General features: G+C 49.5%; 3 protein-coding genes across 3 annotated transcripts; all 3 read left to right on the forward strand.

Annotated features, from left to right (window-relative positions):
- Positions 1-1859: 1859 nt before the first annotated feature.
- Positions 1860-5613, forward strand: LOC117863313 (polyprenal reductase 1). The gene is made up of 6 exons (XM_034746971.2): positions 1860-2280; positions 3162-3502; positions 4024-4261; positions 4359-4454; positions 4989-5060; positions 5180-5613. The coding sequence occupies exons 1-6, from the start codon at positions 2080-2082 to the stop codon at positions 5282-5284; spliced, it is 1053 nt and encodes a 350-aa protein (XP_034602862.1). The 5' UTR covers positions 1860-2079; the 3' UTR covers positions 5285-5613.
- Positions 5614-6217: 604 nt separating this feature from the next.
- LOC117865725 (polyprenal reductase 1) lies at positions 6218-10191 on the forward strand. The gene is made up of 6 exons (XM_034749965.2): positions 6218-6746; positions 7648-8003; positions 8532-8766; positions 9017-9112; positions 9643-9714; positions 9831-10191. The coding sequence occupies exons 1-6, from the start codon at positions 6537-6539 to the stop codon at positions 9933-9935; spliced, it is 1074 nt and encodes a 357-aa protein (XP_034605856.1). The 5' UTR covers positions 6218-6536; the 3' UTR covers positions 9936-10191.
- A 5243-nt stretch (positions 10192-15434) lies between these two features.
- On the forward strand, positions 15435-19800 carry LOC117864151 (probable inactive leucine-rich repeat receptor kinase XIAO). Its single transcript, XM_034748163.2, has one exon. It carries the CDS (start codon positions 15715-15717, stop codon positions 19204-19206), a length of 3492 nt encoding a protein of 1163 aa, XP_034604054.1. The 5' UTR covers positions 15435-15714; the 3' UTR covers positions 19207-19800.
- Positions 19801-21444: the final 1644 nt, after the last annotated feature.

A 21444-nucleotide genomic window follows, 5' to 3' on the forward strand; every position in this document is an offset into this window, starting at 1 on the left:
TGTAGATATTAGATCCGGCATACCAGTGCCAATTCAGTTTTTGAACTTCCCAACCAATCTGTAGTATATATTACAGAGACGATCGTCAGAGCTCATCATACCATCAAGCACAGGCACGCAATGGAGACGGGAGGTGGGCCCACGCTCCAGTCCCTCCTGTGCTTCGTCTGGCTCGCGTCCATCCTCCCCATCGTCGCCGCCATCGCGCTGCCGATCATCCCCGCGCCCGCCAGTGGCAGCATCGTCCGCCCCTTTAATTTCTTTGCACCATCACCGCCCGCGGCAAGACCGTCGTCAGGGCCTCTTCGTCGTCCAAGGCGGTAAGATTGCAGGCACCAGGCAGTTTTGCAACAGATTATTAGGGATGTTTCGATCTCCTCATGCAAATGTTCACGCTAATTATTGCCTATTGGTAATGGCCATAAATTGTTTTAGAAACGGTAGATAAACGCATGATTATTAATTTCTGTTAAAAAACATTATAATTCTTATGTTGATTTTGAGTTTCTTTATGATATGTTTGACTATATTCAAACCACGCGTGCTAAATGAATTCCATGCGAAATAAACTTTATGATATTTTCAACAAATTTATGATATTAACTTTTTCAATATAACTTTTGATACATAATTATTACAGATAAAATTACTACGACAACTTTTCCAAGCATAAGTTTGTTAGTATAACTTTTGCGTGCACGAGTTTTTACTGTTTAAAAACATTTTCAAAAAATTATAGACACAACTTATTTAGCACGACTTCTACGCACAAATTTTTTGGACCAACTTATTAACCATGAATTTGATTTTAGTGTATAGAAGCAAAGTGTGTAGGTTAAATATTGAAAAGAACCTACAGTGCTCTTGAACCAACACGTCGAGGCGTTAGAAGCGCTCCGAGCCTCGCGCACAGAACTATCTTTGCTGGAAGAAAATACAGAACGTGGGCGGAAGAAAAAATCAGCAACGCCGGCGGACTCTTCTCTCCCCCGCGAGCGCGGCGCGCTCGCTAGGCGGCCTCGAGGGCGCAACGAGGGAGACGGGCAGCTACTGGGAGTGTGACGCAGTGGAGGCGAGGGAGGCGGGTCGCCTCCGTGGAGAAGAAGTTGCAGGTCATCCATCCCTACTCGTTCCGATCCGCAGGGACGAGGCGCTGGCTGCGATGTCTTGATGTGCCGCTTCCAAGTCATAGAAGAACGCCGTCACGTGCCTATTGTGCCACGGCCAAACACCGTGGCGGTCAACTGGTCAAGTACGTCAAGGTTGGTGATGATGAGGAATACTCCGTTTACGTGCGTCCGGACATGGCGCTCAACGTCGCGACCGACCCAACCCGCGAGGATCGTAGTTGCGGCTCCCTATTCTTTTTGGCATCGATTCCAAAATTTGAAGGAGAAGGCATCGATTCGACCTTGGAAGCTCGATTTTGATCTCAAGGTGCTCAATTTATATATGCCACGAGCTCGTCCATCTAGCGCAAAGGTACCGATTGGAGGGGACGTCACTTCGATCTAGCAGCACGGTGGGCTCCAATGGCTCCTGGCGGCGCGGCGTGGAAGAGCTCCTCCACAACCGCCTGATGCGGACCTCCCTCTCCTCCGGAGGGCCGTGCGGCGTGGAAGGGCAGCGCGGCGTGTTCACGCGCGAGTGCTCCCTGCTTGGCGCTCCCGCGGCGGTCCTGCCTGCTTGACGCCCGATGAAAACCAAGTCCTGGAGTGTGTGGGTTGCTTGCACACGCTGGGAGCCGTCCGATGGCGTTTGGACGTCGGACAGGGGGCCTCACGGTACGCCGTGACTTGCGGAACGGAACTGAATCCGGCTCGCACGTGACGTGCGAGTCATGGGAGTTCCTGCGCGGGAGTTTCGCCGCCTCCAAGCTTTGGCAAAGTCAACTCGCTTGCTGTTTCAAAAAAAAGGTCAACTCGCTTGCCTCCTTCCTCCTCCGCCAAGCACAAACCCGGCCAAAGCTCCCACGGCCCCGCACTGGTCCCTGCCTCCGCCGCGTCGCGTCGCCGCTTCAATAGTCCCCCCTGCCTGCGCGCGCTAGCCTCCGCCCCGCAGCTGCGTGGCGGCGTTCAAATGGAGGCGGGAGGCGGGCCCACGCTCCAGCCCCTCCTGTGCCTCGCCTGGGTCGCCGCCATCCTCCCCATCGCCGCCGCCGTGCTGCCGATCCCCGCGTCCGCCGGCGGCCGCCTCCTCCAGGACCTCCACCAGCTGCTTTGCACCTTCTCCTCCCGCGGCAAGACCGTCAGGGCCTCCTCCTCGTCCTCGTCCAAGGCAGTAAGATTGCTGGAGCCTGGAGGGATTGTTGATGCTTCGCCTCATGTTCACGCTAATTTCGTATTGGCTATACATTGTTTTGGACTCTTTTGCAGAGGCAGGAACATTTCCATTTTCTAAAAAAAATACATTGTTTTGGAATCGTAGATAGAAGCGTGGATAGTTTAAAGGGTACTTATGTCAAGTATAGTGTTCTTAGCGTCGTGAATCAGTTTTAAACTTTAGAAACTATTTTGCCGTGTCGACAACTAAGGTGGTTCTTGTAAACTTCTTATAACTGTGTTATGGGATATCAGGGTTCTTGTAGAGGAAAGGAATGGGAAAGCAGTCTCAAATAACTGGGGCTCATGCTCGTTTGGTTCGAGGTGGTGCCTTTGATTACCGTGTCCCTACTACAGTACTACTACATAGCTGCTTTGTTGCAAGATAGCAGATCAAATCTAATAGAATTCTTGGCTGATATAGATTGCTTTGATGATATCTGGTGGTATTGACGTGTAAAATTACTGAGCTGCTACTGCTAGAACCTGACTGTTGTAGGATAGTATTGTAAAACTGACAAAATTTGACCTAATGTGGTTTAGTTTTGAGAAGTTTCTGCATTCTACAATTTGTGATCTGTAATTAATTAGGGTCGGACCACATGATTATTAGCATCTGTTAACTAGCAATGCGATTTTTATTCCAATTTTATTCCATGACCAAAAATTGATACTGCATGCTACAGATATTAAGGGACAGAGGGAGTAGTATCAATAGTGATTTTTAACACCAATTTTCCTTGAAGAGTTTATTTTGAACATCAAGATTTTGCAACTCGTTGTTCGAATTTTTTTGCAACTCGTACACTGAAATTTATGATTCCTTCTCCAAAAGTGCAGAAGTTCACCGTTCCACAAAGATTCTTCTTGCATTTTTATGTGGAGGCTGTGGTTGTGACGACAAGCCTGCTTCTTGCAATATGGTTCTATGCATACATGGAAATGACACCATTGGTGCCGGACTCGTCGAGTTACTCCACAATTGCAAGCCATAATGTTGGTGGGTCAAATTCATTCTCTTGGCCACACCCCATGGAACACAAGTATCGTGTCTGGCGGACTGTATTTGTACTTATATTGATGGAAATTCAAGTTATGAGACGCATGTATGAGACTAAACATGTGTTCCACTACAGCCCTACAGCTCGGATGCACGTTTTGCTTTATTCGGGGGCATTTATGTAAGTCCCATCCCATCTTGCATTTCGGTTTGGCTTTCTCTATTTTCTTGGTTTATATCACATAAATCCTGCTAAGACATGCGACTTGACTACAGATTCACTTGTTTTCTTTTCTTTGCACTTTGTGACAAATTCACATGCCTAAGATAAAAGGTCTCGTTATATATGGAAGTTCTTCTCTACAGCAGCTTATGCATAGCTTATCCATAAAACATGAAAGTAAATGGAATGGGTAGTAATATGCTTTACTAGATGGACTGTCCTTGGCCTGACATAACCATGTGGCACAAAATATAACCTAGCCGATTGCTGCTAATCGCAACTGGGCATGATTTGTTGTTGGCTTTCTTTTGAGCAATACTGAAGCTTTTGGCTTTTGTTGTAATGGTAAAATTACCTAGAAGATTACGCAATGTCAACGTTCTATAAAGATTTATTTGAACAATTAGCACGGAACTAAGCCCCTTTTCAATTGTGTATGTGGCTTTTGGCTTTTGGAATGACATTTTTTCTCCTGCCAGCTACTATGTGGCTGCACCTTTGACTCTTGCTAGTCCTTGTCTTCCCGAAGCAATTCAGTATCTTCGATATCAAATAGCTGAGTTCGTAGTGAAGGGTCGAGCAGGAATGCTAAATCTAGTAATAGTTGACCCGTCACATCTCGTGATGCCCCTTCTAAAGTTGGGGTGGTGCCAATGGATTGGCGCAGCAATTTTCATCTGGGGCTCTCTCCACCAGCTCCGTTGCCATGCAATTCTTGTAAGTGTCTGTATGCATCATCTTTTCCTAGCAAACTTCTTAACAGATTTGTTTATCTCTTGGATTTCATTTGTTTATGATTTCTACTGTGTGACAGGGATCATTGCGCGAACACAAAGATTCCGATGAATATGTAATTCCACGCGGTGACTGGTTTAGTCGCGTGTCTTGCCCACATTACCTTGCTGAAATAGTGAGTGCCTATTGTCTTCATTCATAACCAGAATGCTTCGTAAAGCCACATTCTGATGAACATGGAAGATCCCATTAAATTGCCGAAATAATAACGTCAAATGAGAATAAAATACCAATAGAATAAAGTTTTTTATTTTCAGAACTTTTAGAGTCTGGGAACCTGGGGTAGATTCCCTATTGGTGGATAAGAGGGGGTTGGCAAACAGGAAATTTCCTGATGCTTATGCCTGATTCTTTTGGGTGCACTAAACTCTCTCTGATGTAATGGTAGACTTTGCATCGTATATGCTATAGTCTCCATTTTTCCAACCTAGATCCCTTGCAGAACAAATTTCTCTTTAGGAGTCGTCAGTCATACAACAAAATGCACATGGCTTAGAGATGATAAAATACGATACTATATGAGGAATATACTTTATTTTGCCTGTCAGAATATCTAAATGATTTTGATGTCGAACTTTTGCTGTTTTTTTTACTGGCATGTGGTTTAAATCAGAATGTTATTAACATTTTCTGTTGTTTTGGCTTATAGGTAATATATTTCGGATTGTTGATAGCTAGTGGTGGATCAGACATTTCGGTGTGGTTCCTGCTTCTTTTTGTGGTATGCTTAAATGTAACATTTTTCTCCATTTATGTTTGGAATTCAACCAACACGTGAATATGGTTCCTTTCGGTGTCTTTCGTTGTATAGCAGGCTAAACTGGGATTCCTTTCTTGCAGATAGCAAACTTGTCCTTTTCTGCAGTACAAACTCATAAATGGTACCTTCAGAAATTTGAAGATTACCCCCGTTCTCGCTTCGCAATTATTCCAAATGTATGCTAGATGCCTCTTGAAAATGACTCACTTTGCCCAAGAATTCCTATCTGCAGCTAAAAATGCAAGCCCGACGTGTAACAGACATTCACGTAAATGTGAAAAGAAATTGAACTGATGTATTGTTCCTTTAAGCTCAAGTAGCTTCGTGTGCTCTGAATGCACTTGTGGTGTTATATTTGTGGTTGTAGAATAAAAATCCTGTAATAGTCAGAAAGATCATAAATAAGTACTTGCTTCAGTTGCTACATCACAAGCAGTTATATTGGAGTGAGAGAAAAGATACATGGTGACATATGTACAAATTGGTGATGAAAATACCAAATTTTTTCATGCTATTGGCAACTGAATACTTCAGCAGGAACACTAGATAGATCAACTCTAGCTGCTGCTCAATCACAACCATGGGCTTGTTATGTTCAACCTTTTTCTTTTGAGAGGTGTTCTGTTCACTCCTGCCAACCTCTGTTCTTCATAAATTATATAAAAAAATTGTTCTTCATATAAAAAATGAATCGCTGTTCCTTAAGAAAAAGGGGCCTGTTCGTATGAACTTTGACAGTTACCGCATTCCGTGAAGCATGTTACTTTCAGTAGGGTTTTCGGGACAGATACAGTTGGCTATTGCCCTGATCACACACCCAGTTTGTTGGGCATATTTATCATAAGTTCATGACCGACCTAGATAAATGTCTTGAAGCAAGGCGCCAACTTGCAGGCTTGGAGCCTTGCTGATGGCACAACTAGTTGCATAGCCAACAAAGAATTGATTGGCGAATCAGCCCGTGATCTATCGTGAAATGGCCTGCCTGCTGATGGTATCACGTAGCTACAAGTATAATTGCCGAGCACCTCAACCGTAAACTAAAACCTGCTCCTCAATTGCTAGAGACCAGCTCTCGCGTCCTCTACATCATCACATATTCACATTCATATCAGTTCGACAGTTCCACCGAGCCTAGCGCAAGCAACGTGATCAAGCTGGATTCCTCCAGCTTCCTTTCCCTTCTACTCCTAAGTTCCAATCACTTCGACACGCACAGCGAAGAAAGCGACACGGGAAGCAAACGCACCAAAATTGCGTGCGTTCTCCAGCCAGATTCGCTTGCCTCCTTTCCTACTCCAAGCACAAACCCAAACCCCCCACGGCCCCCGCACTGGTCCCTGCCTCCGCCGCGCCGCGTCGCCCCGCCGCCTCGAGAGCCCCCCTGCCTGCGCGCGCGCCAGCCTCCGCCCCCGCGCTGCGTGCCGGCGCGTTCAAATGGAGGCGGGAGGCGGGCCCACGCTCCAGCCCCTCCTCTGCCTCGCCTGGGTCGCCGCCATCCTCCCCATCGCCGCCGCCGCGCTGCCCATCCCCGCGGCCGCCGGCGGCCGCCTCCTCCACCAGCTACTCTGCGCCTTCTCCTCCCGGGGCAAGACCGTCAGGACCGCCTCCTCGTCCTCGTCCTCGTCCTCGTCCTCGTCCAAGGCGGTAAGATTGCTGGGGGGATTGTTGATGTTGATGCTTCGCCTCCTCATGTTCACGTTGATTTTCCTGTTGGTTATAGATTGTTTCGGAGACGTAGATAGAAGCGTGGATAGTTTAAAGGGTGCTTTTGTCAAGTGTATACTATTCTTACTGTCCAAGCTTAATTGTGGATCGGTAACTCTAGAAGCTATTTTGCCGTGTCGGCAAATAAGGCTGTTCTTGTGAACTTCATATAACTGTGTTGCGGGATATCAGCGTGCTGTTAGATGAGAGGAATGGGAAATTTTGGAGCAGTCAGAAATCACTGGGGCTCATGCTCGTTTGGTTAGAGGTGGTGACTTTAACCAGTAGATTACCATGCCCCTACTACTACATAGCTGCTTTGTTGCAGGATAGCAAATCAACTCTGATATAATTTCGAGCTGATGTAGATTGCTTTGATGATAAATGGTGGTACAGGTACTGCCTTGTAAATTACTGAGCTCCTGCTGCTACAAGCCTACAACCTGACTTCTATAGGATAGCTGTGTAAAACTGGTAAAATTTGAACTATTGTGGTTTAGTTTCGAGAAAATTCTGCACTTTACAATTTGTGACCTGTTAATTAGGCATCACTCTTAAGACATGCACTTTTAACACATGGTTATTAGCATCTGTTAACTAGCAATGCACTTCTTATGTCAATTTTGATTTTTAGTTATGATGATAGTTTGACAATATTCAAACCACATGCATAATGAGTTCCATGACAAAAAAATTGATACTGCATAGTATCAATAGCGAGATTTAACATCAATTTTCATTGCGCAGTTTATTTTGAACATCAACATTTTGCAACCCGTGGTTCGATTTTCTTTTTGCAACTCGGAAACTGAAATTTATAATTCCTTCTCTGAATGTGCAGAGGTTCACCGTTCCACAGAAATTCTTCTTGCATTTTTACGTGGTGGGTGTTGTTGTGACGACAACCTTGCTACTTGCAATATGGTTCTATGCATACATGAAAATGACACCATTGGTGCCGGAGCCATCGAGTTACTCCACAATTGCTAGCCATCTTGTTGGTAGTTCCAATTCATTCTCTTTGGCAAGTTTCTGGTCATCACGCCCCAGGGAACACAAGTATCGTGTCTGGCGGACTGTATTTGTACTTATATTGATGGAAATTCAGGTTCTGAGACGCCTGTATGAGACTGAACATGTGTTCCACTACAGCCCTTCAGCTCGGATGCACATCATGGGTTATCTGACAGGTCTTTTGTAAGTTTCATCATGCCTTTTCATTTGATTTTCTTTATTTTTTTAATTTAAATCATGTAAATCTTCTAAGGCATGCCAACTTGACTTCATATTCCTTATTTTCTTCAATTCATGCTTTGTCGTAAATTCATCTGCCTGTGCTAAAAGATTTTGTTATGAAAGTTCCTCTCTACATTGCGGCAGCTTGTGCAAATGTTATCCAGAAAACACACAAGTACACTGGATGAGTCAGCAATACAATGCTTTAGCGGATGAATTAGCCTTGACCTGACATGACCACATGGCACATAAAATAAGCTAACATATTGCTACCAATCGCAACTCATATGGGCCGAGATCTATGTTGGCTTGCCTTTGAGTAATACTTGATGTTATCGACCTTGTCGTAATGGTGATATCACCTAGATGATTACACAAACAGTGGCAGTTAGTTAAGGATTTCTTTGGTCAAGTCTCATTCTCACTGACCTATTCTTTAATTGCATTAGCCTTCTGGAATGATAAATTGTTCGCTTTGTTTCCTGACAGCTACTACGTGGCTGCTCCTTTATCGCTTGCTAGTTCTTGTCTTCCTGAAGCAATACAGTATCTTCGATATCAAATAGCTGAGTTTATAGTAAAGGGTCGAGCAAGAATGCCAGATCTAGTTATTGACCCATCACATCTCTTGAAGCCTCTTCTAAAGTTGGGGTGGACCCAGTGGATTGGTGCTGCTATTTTCATCTGGGGCTCGCTCCATCAGATCCGTTGCCATGCAATTCTTGTACGTATTCACTCCTCCGTCACATGTAGAAGCCTTAATCTACTGTTAATTTTTTTTTGCAAATGCAAACAATATACACCAGCAGTGGATATGTATAAAATATGCCAATGTTGAAACTGCAAACAATAATTGTTTAGCGTAAAGATGAAGGTTATTAGATATTAATAACAATATACAAACTTTTATGAGACAGTTTTGCAGAGTTATTTTTGCTTTTGAATTTCATTGTTTATGCCTTTTACATTGACAGGGATCATTACGTGAACACAAAGATTCTGATGAATATGTAATTCCGTGCGGTGACTGGTTTAGTCGTGTGTCTTGCCCTCATTACCTTGCTGAGCTAGTGAGTTCCTACTCCCTTCATTAATATTCAGAATATTGCACATAATGATGAATATGGAAAATCCCGTCAAAGTGCTAGAATAATGATGTCAAGTGAGAGTAGGCTAACCAATAAAATAATATTTCCATTTTCTGAACTTATAGGGTCTGTGAGCCTGAGTTGGGTTCCCTATTGGTAGATTTGGGGGGGGGGGGGGGGGGGGGGGGGGGGCTTCAAACAGGGGAATTTCCTGCTGGTTATGCTAGATTTGTTTCAGGTTTACGCTGCAGCTCCATTTGATGTAATGACAGACTTCTAATCAAATATGCATGCTCCTCGCCGGCCTAGATTCTGATGGAGGTTTCTCTTTATGATTAACATACAGGGGAATGCACACATTGTGTACACAATTTATTTTACCCTTTTCAAATATATAAATGATGTTGATGTTGAGCATTTTGCTGTTCTTGCTTCGATTCAAATAGTGCACTGAGCTTTGGGTTCGAAATCAGTATGTTATTATTAACATTTGGTGTTATTTTGGTATGTAGGTAATATATTTGGGCATGCTGATAGCTAGTGGTGGATCAGACATTTCGGTGTGGTTCCTATACCTTTTTGTGGTAGGCTTCTCTGTGACATTTTTCACTTTTGGTGTTCAGAATCCAAGCAACTTGTGAATATGGTTCTTTTCAGTGTCTTTCTTACAGCAATCTGAACAAACACTCCTTTTGTGCAGATAACAAACTTGTCCTTTGCAGCGGTACAAACTCATAAATGGTATCTTCAGAAATTTGAAGATTACCCTCGTTCTCGCTACGCAATCATTCCATTTGTATGCTAGATTTTTCTAGAAAATACCAAAAACACATCCTGTTTGTTTTCATCAGCCTGCACTCGGACATGCAACACATGTTCATGTAAATGTAACAGTGTAGAAATTGAAGTGCTGTATTTTTTAACTTAAGTAGTTTCGGTCACTCTGAATGTACTTATTATGTTATATTTGTGTATGTAGATTAAAATGCACAGATATTTGATTTGCAGTATTATTAGTTAGCCTTTTTTATCATTGCAAATAAAGTTCTTCCAGAACCAAAGACTTGTCAAAATGTGACAATAGCTGAGAGTGTGACAAATAATGTTATTGTTCACCATCATGGCTCTAAATACTTTCCGGGAGCCTTGGCCTTCCATGTCATCAATGGAACTTGTTTGATCTTAGGTAAGTTCTGTCTAGTACCTGAATCTCTGCTAAGAAGGCCTTCCATTGACCATCTTGTCTGAAATCCTACCGGGACAATTGTGACGGGTTTGTATCAGTCAGTGTGTTACTATCGTTGATTGCATTGATCCAAAAATTGTAAATATGAGGTTCCTCATGTTTCTGCTGTTTACTGCAGAGTGTAACGCTTACAGGAATAGAGATGGATATTGATTCAAGAGGAACTGGAATGGCAGTAGGCCGAAAGGGCAATCTAATTTTTAATGATCATGGGGCGGGTACTTCAGTGGGATCATCCAATGTCAGGTTAGCGTTGTTCTCTGATAATCTTTTTTATGTAAAGAATCATCACGATTTGCTGATATTATTGAAGAGTTGCAATGATTTATCAGACTACTATCAGAGGTATCAGGTCTCATAGAAGCTGTTAGATTGGAAATAACTGTAGAAACTAGCACTAGTCATTGGAATCGTAGCTTGATTCTATGATCAGGATCATGCTTTGTTCATACAGAAATCCTTCGTACACCTCGCATTAGCCACTGGCTCCTCTGGGAAGAGAGGACGTTTGTGTCCTATAGGCAGAAACTCTGAAGAAAGTTTGATGTCTGAAGACTCTCGAGTGCAATAAGTCCTATGATGTCACAAAGCTACTTAGCCCCTCCTTTCATTTCCCGTTTTATCTTCTAAGTACACTCATGAACCACAGTAATCAGGTCACTATCCTCTATAAAGTACTGCATGATGACAAAAGCATTAAGCAAAGGCTATGCCTTTGGCACCGCCAAAAGAAGCCATTCCTCTGATGAAAGTGGGACAGTGAGCAAACTGCCACCAACCTACAGCACTCATGCTTCTCACCTGGGCCGGAATCTTTGGTGTTTGGTCAGAAAGCACATCCATGGATCCGCGAGAGGGGACACGCTCCTTGTCTTTGCCCGGTAATCCTCTCAGCTGGGACATGTGTTCGCCCACATCTCCTGCATGGAGCCTCTTTGGGTCTTGTTTAGTGCAGTCCTTAGCATAATTCTGATTCTTTTTTGCCCGCGTCCGGGACGCCCTGGAACTGGGCGGCATCATGGCGTGTGCCGCTAGGCCACTAGCCCGGTGGCTCGATCCACCGGCGAGCAGACACCATGAGAGCTCCCCTTTCGCTTCAGGTGGTGGGGACTGGGCATCATACTTTGAACTCAAAAGAAACCCAACTCGGCGCCGTTTTATCGGCGAGATGCTAGCGCCTGTTCGTTTGCGTAGCATCATGCACTGAATTGTATAGGGGCGGAGGGAGGTAGTGAAATGTGGCCCTGGACAGGCACCTGAATTTCATGAACAGAGGCATAAAGGAATCAGATGATTCAGCAGGTTTTGGCCGAACTCAGCGGGATGTGCCGCCCAGGTCACGATCACATACCCATTTACTAGTGCCTTGGAAGGCGGGAAGAAGAAACGAATGTTGAGCACTTCCATGCGTATGGACGAAACTGTCCGTATGCAGTTCAGTCCCGATTAGATTTTGAGTGCCGCCCGTAGAGCCAAAACTACAACTCCCTTTTGTTCTTCAGCGAAATAGAAGTGTTAGCATCTGACTGAGAGAAATGCTTGATGGGTACGAGAGTTGATGGCTATGCATGTGCGAATAGGCCAAGTCACGGCCGGCAATGCCACCACGGGCGCTAGTCTTCATCCCCTGTGTGTCGCCAAATGACAAGCCAAATGCTACCAAAACCTCTTCTTTTCAGGAAAGCGACCAGGACTTTCTTTGGGCTCATTCTCCCGGCTCCGTCCCTTGTCATCATCTTGTTTTCCCGCTCATTTGCGTTTCGTCTGCGATTTTGGAAGCTAGCCGGGGCTTCAGAAATCAATGGGCACGCGAGGCGTCCACCTGGAGGGTGTGAGACCGATCCAATTTCCAACCCAAAAGGTTCCGATGGCGTGAGTTCTGTTATGCTCGCGTGCGTGCAAACATGCGTGTCCGTCCACAACTTCACATTTATTGTTGTTCTCCGAAAGGGATTAGCATAGGAGCACGTCCTTGTCACTAAACAATTGTATATGCATCGCAGTTGCGTATCACTGTCGTGAACTAGTTCAACAATCATGAGCTTGTTCATGACCTAACCATCATTGCTGACCCCAAATTAGCTCCTATCTTGAACCTAGAATTTCCTAGAAAAACTCTGTACGAATAGTGATGGTATTCCTGAAAATCCTGCGGTGCTTCTGTCCTAAGCTCGTTTCTTCAGGTCTACTATCAATGACTTTCGTTGTTCGGTTAATTCCATCCTCAATAGCAAGGGAATTGATCCACAGACCCCCTTCAACCCTAAATTACTAGAACAAGGCGAGAACACTGCTACGTGGTGACCAATCTAGCTTTGGCACACTTGGATCTACCAGTGATACTGGACTGGATCCAGCAGGCACCATGCTACCAGAGAGGACAGTAGGGGGAGCAATTGTCCATGGAACAAGGGCTGGTGGAGAGCAGTATTGTTCCGGGGAGGGCACGCTGAAGATTGCCAATTCTTTCCGGTCGGGGGCGGCGGCCCGGCACAGTGACGATTGAGCAGTAAAGCTGAGACTAGCTGGTGCTCGTGCTCCAGTGACCAGTGTCAGCTGAAAAACAGTGGCAGTCGCGCCAATATGGCCGTTTGATGAAATTATTAGAGCCCTGCGGTGTGGCAGCACGGATCAGGGAAATCGTTCGGTTTCTGCAGGCGTCGTGCCCGTGCCATGTGGTCCAACTGTGCTAGGCTACCTGCTAGCCGAAGCCGCCGGTCTTGCCGTCTTGGGTGGCAATTACCTTTTTACCATGCGTTTTTTTCACCTGGAGCTGGGAGTTGGTTGCCTCGGGGGTGGGTGAAAAATCAACTTGCCATCACGTCCGAGGTCGTGAAACACAGAAGTAGTATAGAGTATGGTTTTGAACGCAGTAAAACGGAGTCTTTTAACCTGTGTGCTCCGATTAATTTAGCCCCAAAGCATCGTGGGCAACGCACACAATCTTCGTGCAAAAAGGAGGGTAGATTTGCAGGACGCTCCTGCCGCCCTACGGTGGCGTGCACATGCGCAAGCGATTAGGAGGCCGTTAAGCTCCTCACGATCTCACCTCACCGTAATCGTATAGACTATAGAGCATACACAGGACGCTAGCAGTATTCTACTGCCCCCGTGCTGTTGCATTGGTGTCTTGGTGAGGCCGAGCTGCACGGGGGCATGGTACCACCGGCTTACGCCATGTGCCTTCATAACTTTGGGAGTCCGATGCGTGCTGATAGAATCGGATGGGTCCAGCTGGGGAGATTTGGGAGGAGCGTACTGCAACGGCAAGTACCTGCATCCTGCAAGAAGTGGCGCACGCCATTCCATCTGCCGCGTTATTACGCAAGAAAGGGGCCCTGAAAAAAAGGGGTCAAATCTGAAGCATGGGGGCGACTGATTTGACGCGCGCACGGAATGGGAGGAACCCGTATTGTATCACATATCGCGCTGTGTAAACTGTGAAGTGTGCACTGACGTCATCGTGGCCTATGCTTGCTCGTGTGCTCCACATCAAGTGGGAGAACGAGAACGCAGCTACATAAGGAGCGAATCGGGTGTTCATCTTTCGCCCGTCCAGGTAACCGTTTGGGTTTCGTAGCTGCTTGAGCTGAAGCATTTTCATCCAGGAGCCAGCATTTTCACTGCCAGGACTCTCGAGCTGAAGCTGGCAACGGAGGCAGTAGCATGGTGATGTCAGAAGCGGACGTCGCGGATGGTTGGCATCTGGCGATTCATTGCTGAATTGATACGGGGTGTGTGGCAAGCCTGGCCGGTTGCAGAGTGCACTGTGCGCTGCTTTTCTGAATTGAAGCATCACAACAGGTACCATTTCAGTTACTCTTCGCGGCATTCAAACCTTGACATCTTTTCTCTGTGTCAACGAACACAAGCAGGAAAAACAACCGGCATAAAAAAACAAGAAGAAAAAACGCATAAAAGTGGTGTTCCTTTTTAATTAAAAGGAGATTTGTAAAGGAAGAGCTAAATTCCTTCAGATGAAAGTAATAAAACCAAGGTTCAAAAGAGGCCGGTAAAATGCAGTCCCATCGCAATCAGTCTCTCCCGGCCTGCGGATAGACCTGTCCATCACCAAGATTGACTAGCTTCCGGTTCAAAAATAGGCCCGGGGGACAATGATTCACACGCACTGTTTCCAGCCACCATCCTGCATGTGTAGTATAGGTGTATCAACACACGAAAGCTTGACAACAACGATGGATTACTGCCATGGCCGGCAAGCCACGGCAAGGCAACACTGGGCAGGCACGGGAACGAAGCAGCAATGCCTGTGCCCAGGGAGCACAGCCTACGTGGCACGGCGCGCCCAGTCACCAACACAACACCCGCTGCACGCTCCTATTAGGGCAAGTACATTGCTACACGTCAACGGTCTCATAGGTCGTCTCATGCAGTGCCACGTAGGATTTTTGATGATGTGGAGGAGAGAGAGCGAGGAGAGAGAAAGATGTCGTTGCTTCGCGAAACAACCACCTCATGAGCTAAATTGTAGGACCACGAGACAACTTAACAACCATTGTACGAGTTATTGTTGCCATGCAACTCATGATATTTTATTTTTCTTATGCACAAATTAAGGAATTATATACCACTATCAGACAACTTATAGGACAACCCATTGTACATGTTACCTATTGAATCGTCTCAAGATTACGTGTCAATGCATGAGACCGCCTATTAGACGACACCAATATACTTGCCCTAAACACCCCAGCTAGACCACACTAATCTCCCTTCTCCAATCCAACCCGTGCGGCCGATACGGCGCAGACACGCCGGCCCCACCCCCACGGCGTCGCTGACACCGCGCGTCCAGCTTTTCCGCGGGGCCCGCTCGTCGGCGTCGCGGCGCCGGCCCACGCTCCGTCAGCGTCCGTCCCCAGTAAAAAGGGCCTTCACTGTGACAGCCTGTCCCTCGCGCTAAAAGCGAGTTTAACGTTAACCTAGCACTAGGCAGTAGCAGAGTCTCTGACTCTCCTTTCTCTCTCCTCCGGCTTTAACGCCATTTGAGAGAGGAGAGAGAATGAGAGGTAGGGAAGAAAACAAACAAAGGCTGTACAGAAAACGCACACCGGAGTAGAGAAAAACGGCCTCGAACACCACCCAAACCCGTCCAAAACCTCTCAACCAAACCCCTCCTTTTTCTCGCTATCTCTCCCTCCTCTCTTCTCCGCGCTGCAAACGCAAACGCGAACGCGAACGCTCTCCTCTCTCTCCCACTCTCCCCCCGTCTCCATGAGAGCCTAGGCGCCGCAGCCGCCAAAGTAGACAAGACAGCGAGAAAAAGGGGGCGGCTGCTAATCTCTCTCCGCCCTCCCACTCCTCCCGGGCGCCCGCGATGCCGCCGTCGCGGTCGCTGTTCCTGCTGCTCATGCTCGCGCTGGCCGCGGCGCGGGCGCAGCCGCCCCCCGCGCCGCCGGTGGCGCGGACGGCGGGGGTGCGGGCGGAGATCGACGCGCTCCTCGCGTTCCGCCGCGGGGTGCGGGACCCCTACGGCGCCATGTCCGGGTGGGACGCCGCGTCGCCCTCGGCGCCCTGCTCCTGGCGCGGCGTCGCGTGCGCGCCCGGCTCCGGCGCCTCCGCCGGCCGCGTCGTCGAGCTACAGCTCCCGCGGCTCCGCCTCTCGGGCCCCATCTCCCCCGCGCTCGGCTCGCTGCCGTACCTCGAGCGGCTCAGCCTCCGCTCCAACGACCTCTCCGGCGCCATCCCGGCGACGCTGGCACGCGTCACCTCGCTCCGCGCCGTCTTCCTCCAGTCCAACTCGCTCTCCGGCCCCATCCCCCAGTCCTTCATCGCCAACCTCACCAACCTCGATACCTTCGACGTGTCCGGCAACCTCCTGTCCGGGCCCGTCCCCGCTTCATTTCCTCCCACCTTGAAGTACCTCGACCTCTCCTCCAATGCCTTCTCCGGCACCATCCCGGCGAGCATTAGCGCCTCGGCGCCGAGCCTCCAGTTCCTCAACCTATCCTTCAACCGACTCCGGGGCACCGTGCCGGCGTCGCTGGGCGCCTTGCAGAACCTGCATTACCTCTGGCTCGACGGGAACCTCCTCGAGGGGACCATCCCTGCGCCGCTCGCCAACTGCTCGGCGCTGCTCCACCTGAGCCTGCAGGGGAACTCGCTCCGCGGCATCCTGCCGTCCGCGGTCGCCGCCATACCCACGCTGCAGATTCTCTCGGTGTCGCGGAACCAGCTCACCGGCGCCATCCCGGCCGCGGCGTTCGGCAGCCAGAGGAACTCGTCTCTGCGCATCGTGCAGCTCGGCGGCAACCAGTTCTCCCAGGTGGACGTGCCGGGAGGGCTCGCCGCGGATCTCCAGGTGGTGGACCTGGGTGGCAACAAGCTGGCTGGCGCGTTCCCGACCTGGCTCACCGGGGCGGGGGGACTGACGCTGCTCGACCTCTCCGGCAATGCGTTCATCGGCGAGTTGCCGCCGGCGGTCGGGCAGCTCACTGCACTGCTGGAGCTGCGCCTTGGTGGCAATGCTTTCACTGGTGCCGTGCCTGCGGAGATTGGCAGATGCGGCGCACTCCAGGTGCTTGATCTCGAGGACAACCACTTCTCCGGCGTGGTGCCATCGGCTCTTGGCGGTCTCCCAAGGCTCAGAGAGGTCTATCTCGGTGGGAACTCTTTCTCCGGCCAGATTCCGACGAGCTTGGGGAATCTGTCATGGCTTGAGGCATTGTCCATACCGAGGAACAGACTCACTGGTAGCCTTTCTGGTGAGCTCTTCCAGCTGGGAAACCTGACGTTCTTGGACCTATCTGAGAACAACCTCACCGGAGAGATCCCTCCGGCCATTGGTAATCTATCTGCTCTTCAGAGTTTGAATTTGAGCCGCAATGCCTTCTCTGGCCGCATTCCATCGACCATTGGCAGCCTGCAGAACCTGCGAGTTCTTGACCTCTCTGGTCAGAAGAACCTCTCTGGCAATGTCCCAGCAGAGCTTTTCGGCTTGCCGCAGCTGCAATATGTGTCGTTTGCCGACAACTCGTTCTCTGGGGATGTTCCTGAAGGATTCAGCAGTCTTTGGAGCCTGAGGCATCTCAACCTCTCCGGCAATTCTTTCACTGGGTCGATCCCGGCAACATATGGGTACCTGCCATCGCTTCAAGTGCTCTCAGCCTCGCACAACCGCATTTCTGGGGAGCTTCCTGCCGAGCTCGCCAATTGTTCCAACCTCACTGTGCTTGAAATCAGTGGCAACCAGCTGACTGGCTCCATCCCGAGTGACCTCTCACGCCTTGGTGAATTGGAGGAGCTTGACCTCAGCTACAATCAGCTTTCAGGCAAGATACCACCAGAGATTTCCAACTGCTCGTCGCTTGCCCTTCTCAAGCTTGATGACAATCGTATTGGCGGTGACATACCAGCCTCCCTTGCCAACCTCTCGAAGCTGCAGACACTTGACCTGTCATCCAACAATCTTACCGGCACCATCCCTGCTTCATTGGCTCAGATTCCAGTCCTTGTATCATTCAATGTGTCACACAATGAGCTTACTGGTGAGATACCAGTAATGCTTGGCTCCCGCTTTGGCTCCCCTTCAGCATATGCTTCAAACTCAGATCTGTGCGGTCCACCATTGGAGAGCGAATGTGGTGAGTACAGGCGACGCCGGAGGCGACAGAAGGTGCAGCGCCTCGCTCTGCTAATTGGTGTAGTGGCTGCTGCGGTGCTGCTGCTTGCGCTGTTCTGCTGTTGCTGCGTGTTAAGCTTGCTGCGATGGAGGCGCAGGTTCATTGAGAGCCGTGATGGTGTCAAGAAGAGGAGACGCAGCCCTGGACGTGGCAGCGGGTCGAGTGGCACAAGCACGGAGAATGGTGTCAGCCAGCCGAAGTTGATCATGTTCAACTCAAGGATCACCTATGCTGACACGGTTGAGGCGACGCGGCAGTTTGACGAGGAGAATGTGCTCAGCCGAGGCCGTCACGGTCTCGTGTTCAAGGCTTGTTACAGTGATGGCACCGTGCTGGCCATTTTGCGGCTTCCGTCCACCTCTGCCGATGGTGCTGTGATTATTGAAGAGGGCTCATTCAGAAAAGAGGCAGAGTCTCTTGGCAAGGTGAAGCACAGGAACCTCACTGTGCTCCGTGGCTACTACGCCGGGCCGCCACCGGATGTTCGTCTGCTGGTCTATGACTACATGCCCAACGGCAACCTCGCCACATTGCTCCAGGAAGCATCTCACCAAGATGGCCACATCCTCAACTGGCCGATGAGGCACCTAATTGCGCTCGGGGTCTCCCGCGGCCTCGCGTTCCTGCACCAGTCCGGCGTCGTGCACGGCGACGTCAAGCCACAGAACATCCTATTCGACGCCGACTTCGAGCCGCACCTGTCTGACTTTGGCCTCGAGCCCATGGTGGTGACCGCGGGCGCCGCTGCAGCAGCCGCCGCCGCATCGACATCAGCCGCGACGCCAGTGGGCTCTCTCGGCTACGTCGCCCCCGACGCGGCTGCCGCCGGGCAGGCCACGAGGGAAGGCGATGTGTACAGCTTCGGCATCGTCTTACTGGAGCTCCTCACCGGGCGGCGTCCCGGCATGTTCGCCGGGGAGGAGGAGGACATCGTGAAGTGGGTGAAGCGTCAGCTGCAGCGCGGCGCGGTGGCAGAGCTGCTGGAGCCGGGCCTGCTGGAGCTGGACCCGGAGTCCTCCGAGTGGGAGGAGTTCCTGCTGGGCATCAAGGTCGGGCTGCTCTGCACCGCGCAGGACCCGCTGGACCGCCCGGCCATGGGCGACGTGGTGTTCATGCTGGAGGGCTGCCGCGTCGGCCCGGACATCCCGTCCTCCGCCGACCCCACCTCCCAGCCGTCGCCGGCGTAGCAGCTCCCCGGCGCCCCTCCGCCGGCCTCGCCACCTGTCAGATTCAATTCAGTAGCTTGCTCCATTTTTTTTCTCGCTGATTAATTTCCTTCATTAGTTCAGATTAGTGCTAGTCTCAGCTAGGCCGCCGGCGCCGGCGTGCTCTCGTCGTTCGTCGATGGTCAAACTGACCCCTGGGGCCGGGAACCGTTTCCCGCCAAGCAAGGGAGGAAGGAGGCCGTGGCCCCGCCCATGGCGGAAGTAGCCGTTGGGCGTCCTAATCTCGTGGTTAGTGGAGGCGTCAGCACCGGGGGCGGGGAGCAAGGACCCATGTGGCGCACTGGTGCTCGGCACGGCCTGATGCCTGATGCTCCTGCCACGCCATGCATGTCGTGTGGTGCTGCGCATGTGGGGGTTCCCTGCCGCGCATCGGCAACGGCTACTAATGCAGAGGACATGGCTGTCGCCTCTCCTGGCCATCGATCCCGGCCGATCTGTACCACGACCCTTGTACTCTCTCTAGCGATTGATTTCGTGTAGGCCTGCTTGGCTTCCTGGGATCTTGTCTTTAATCTCGTTTCACCAAGAGCAGCAACAAGAAATCCTTTTGTGCCATGTGCTGTACATTTGTCTGTAGTATTTTGTTATCCCCATTGGTTCAGTGGATTGATGGATGGATGATGCTCATGACCGTTAGCTTGTTCAGTTCTCTGCACGAGCATGATTACTTTGTCTATCTCTACCCCAGTTTTTGCTGCGATTGTTTAATTTCCACCAGATAATGAGGGGGGACCCTACTTGTTATTTTGTCTGGATTGAATGCTTTGGAACGTTGTACCTGCAAGTGGCTTTAGTGGCCACAATACCATTAGGATTCCATGGGCATTATTTGTGCATTACCCCACACGCTTGCCGGGCAGCTGCTGCCCGGTGAAATACTGTCCACACGTTGGCTAACGCCTCGAATCCGATGGCTGTGCACGGGCGCTGGTTGTACGTGCGTGGATCATCAATAATCGAGTGCGTAAAAGACGCATTCAATCTCGTCAGCCTCCTAAGGCAGGGCATCTGAACGTGCAACAGCGCAAGATCAATGCCGGTGAAAAACGGCCATTTTTGCCATTTGAGATGCTGCACGCATGTTATTTCTTCAGCATTTCCTGTTCCAGATCAGTTTATAGGCCGCCCTGAATGTTCGTGGCGCGGCGTTCCCCAAACTGAATATCACCAGAGCACTCATGGCCTGCAATGAAGGGAACGACGACTGGCACGCGCAACGATTTCGCTGCTTTTGATCTGACCCCCAACCGGCTGTCCTCAAGCCAGTAGACCTGCTTGGGCTCGGGATGCCACACACCCACGCGGTTTTTAAGCATTTCTGACGAGGACTCGAAGCTTTCGAGGTCAGGGAGGACATGGGGAGATTGCAACCCATGGCATCTTGTCAACCGGATTGGCATCAGCATCGCAGACAGCGAGCCTAGCGCGTAGCAATGCGGCTTGGACGGACCCGGTAGACCCTGAAGCACCGAGCAGGTAGCACGTGATGTGTAGCGGTATAAAGAAACTGAAGGCCCGGCATGGCGCTACCTGCTCGGCTACTCGCCATCAACCAGCATCCAGAGCAACAAGCAGCCAGGAGACGATGCATTTGCTTGCACATTTCACCGAGTAGGTGGAGCGCCAGGACAGCTGCTGCGACGAGTAGAATGTACTTGCCATGTGGCCGGCTGAAACAACGGTCGGAGAGCACAGGCAATGCAGGTCGTAGTTTTGCTAGGCATTCTGCAGTGGAGGGAGTAAATTTTGCTGTCAGGATCCGGAAAGGATGGGAGCAGTGCCCCAATGTTTCCCGATCTTTCACCGTTATTGGAAGAGTTGCTTTCGTAGTCTCCTGATAATCTTATCTCAATCCAACTATCGTATTGGGAGAGTCACAATTTATTCTTTATTTAGGAAGAGTTTGAGTGAATTATTGGGTTGTCCCGATAATTAGAAAAAAAGGATCATTATTCTCTCATCAACTCTCCTAACAATTTATGGAACACGATCTGGCTGGTGTGGCAGCAGAAGTAAAGTTTTTTGGACGAGGATAATAACGTTGTGGAGCTGACTGCTGGGGCCACTTGGTAGCACGTTTGATCTCTGCAGGAGACGACAGTGGCTTTCCGCATGATTGCAGAAAGTACTACACAATAGATGAGCCCGCAGATGATAAAATGTTTGTCCACGTGCTTTGTTGTCACGATTTTTACAACT

The sequence above is a fragment of the Setaria viridis genome, chromosome 7, assembly GCF_005286985.2.
Source record: "Setaria viridis chromosome 7, Setaria_viridis_v4.0, whole genome shotgun sequence".
NCBI lineage: Eukaryota > Viridiplantae > Streptophyta > Magnoliopsida > Poales > Poaceae > Setaria > Setaria viridis.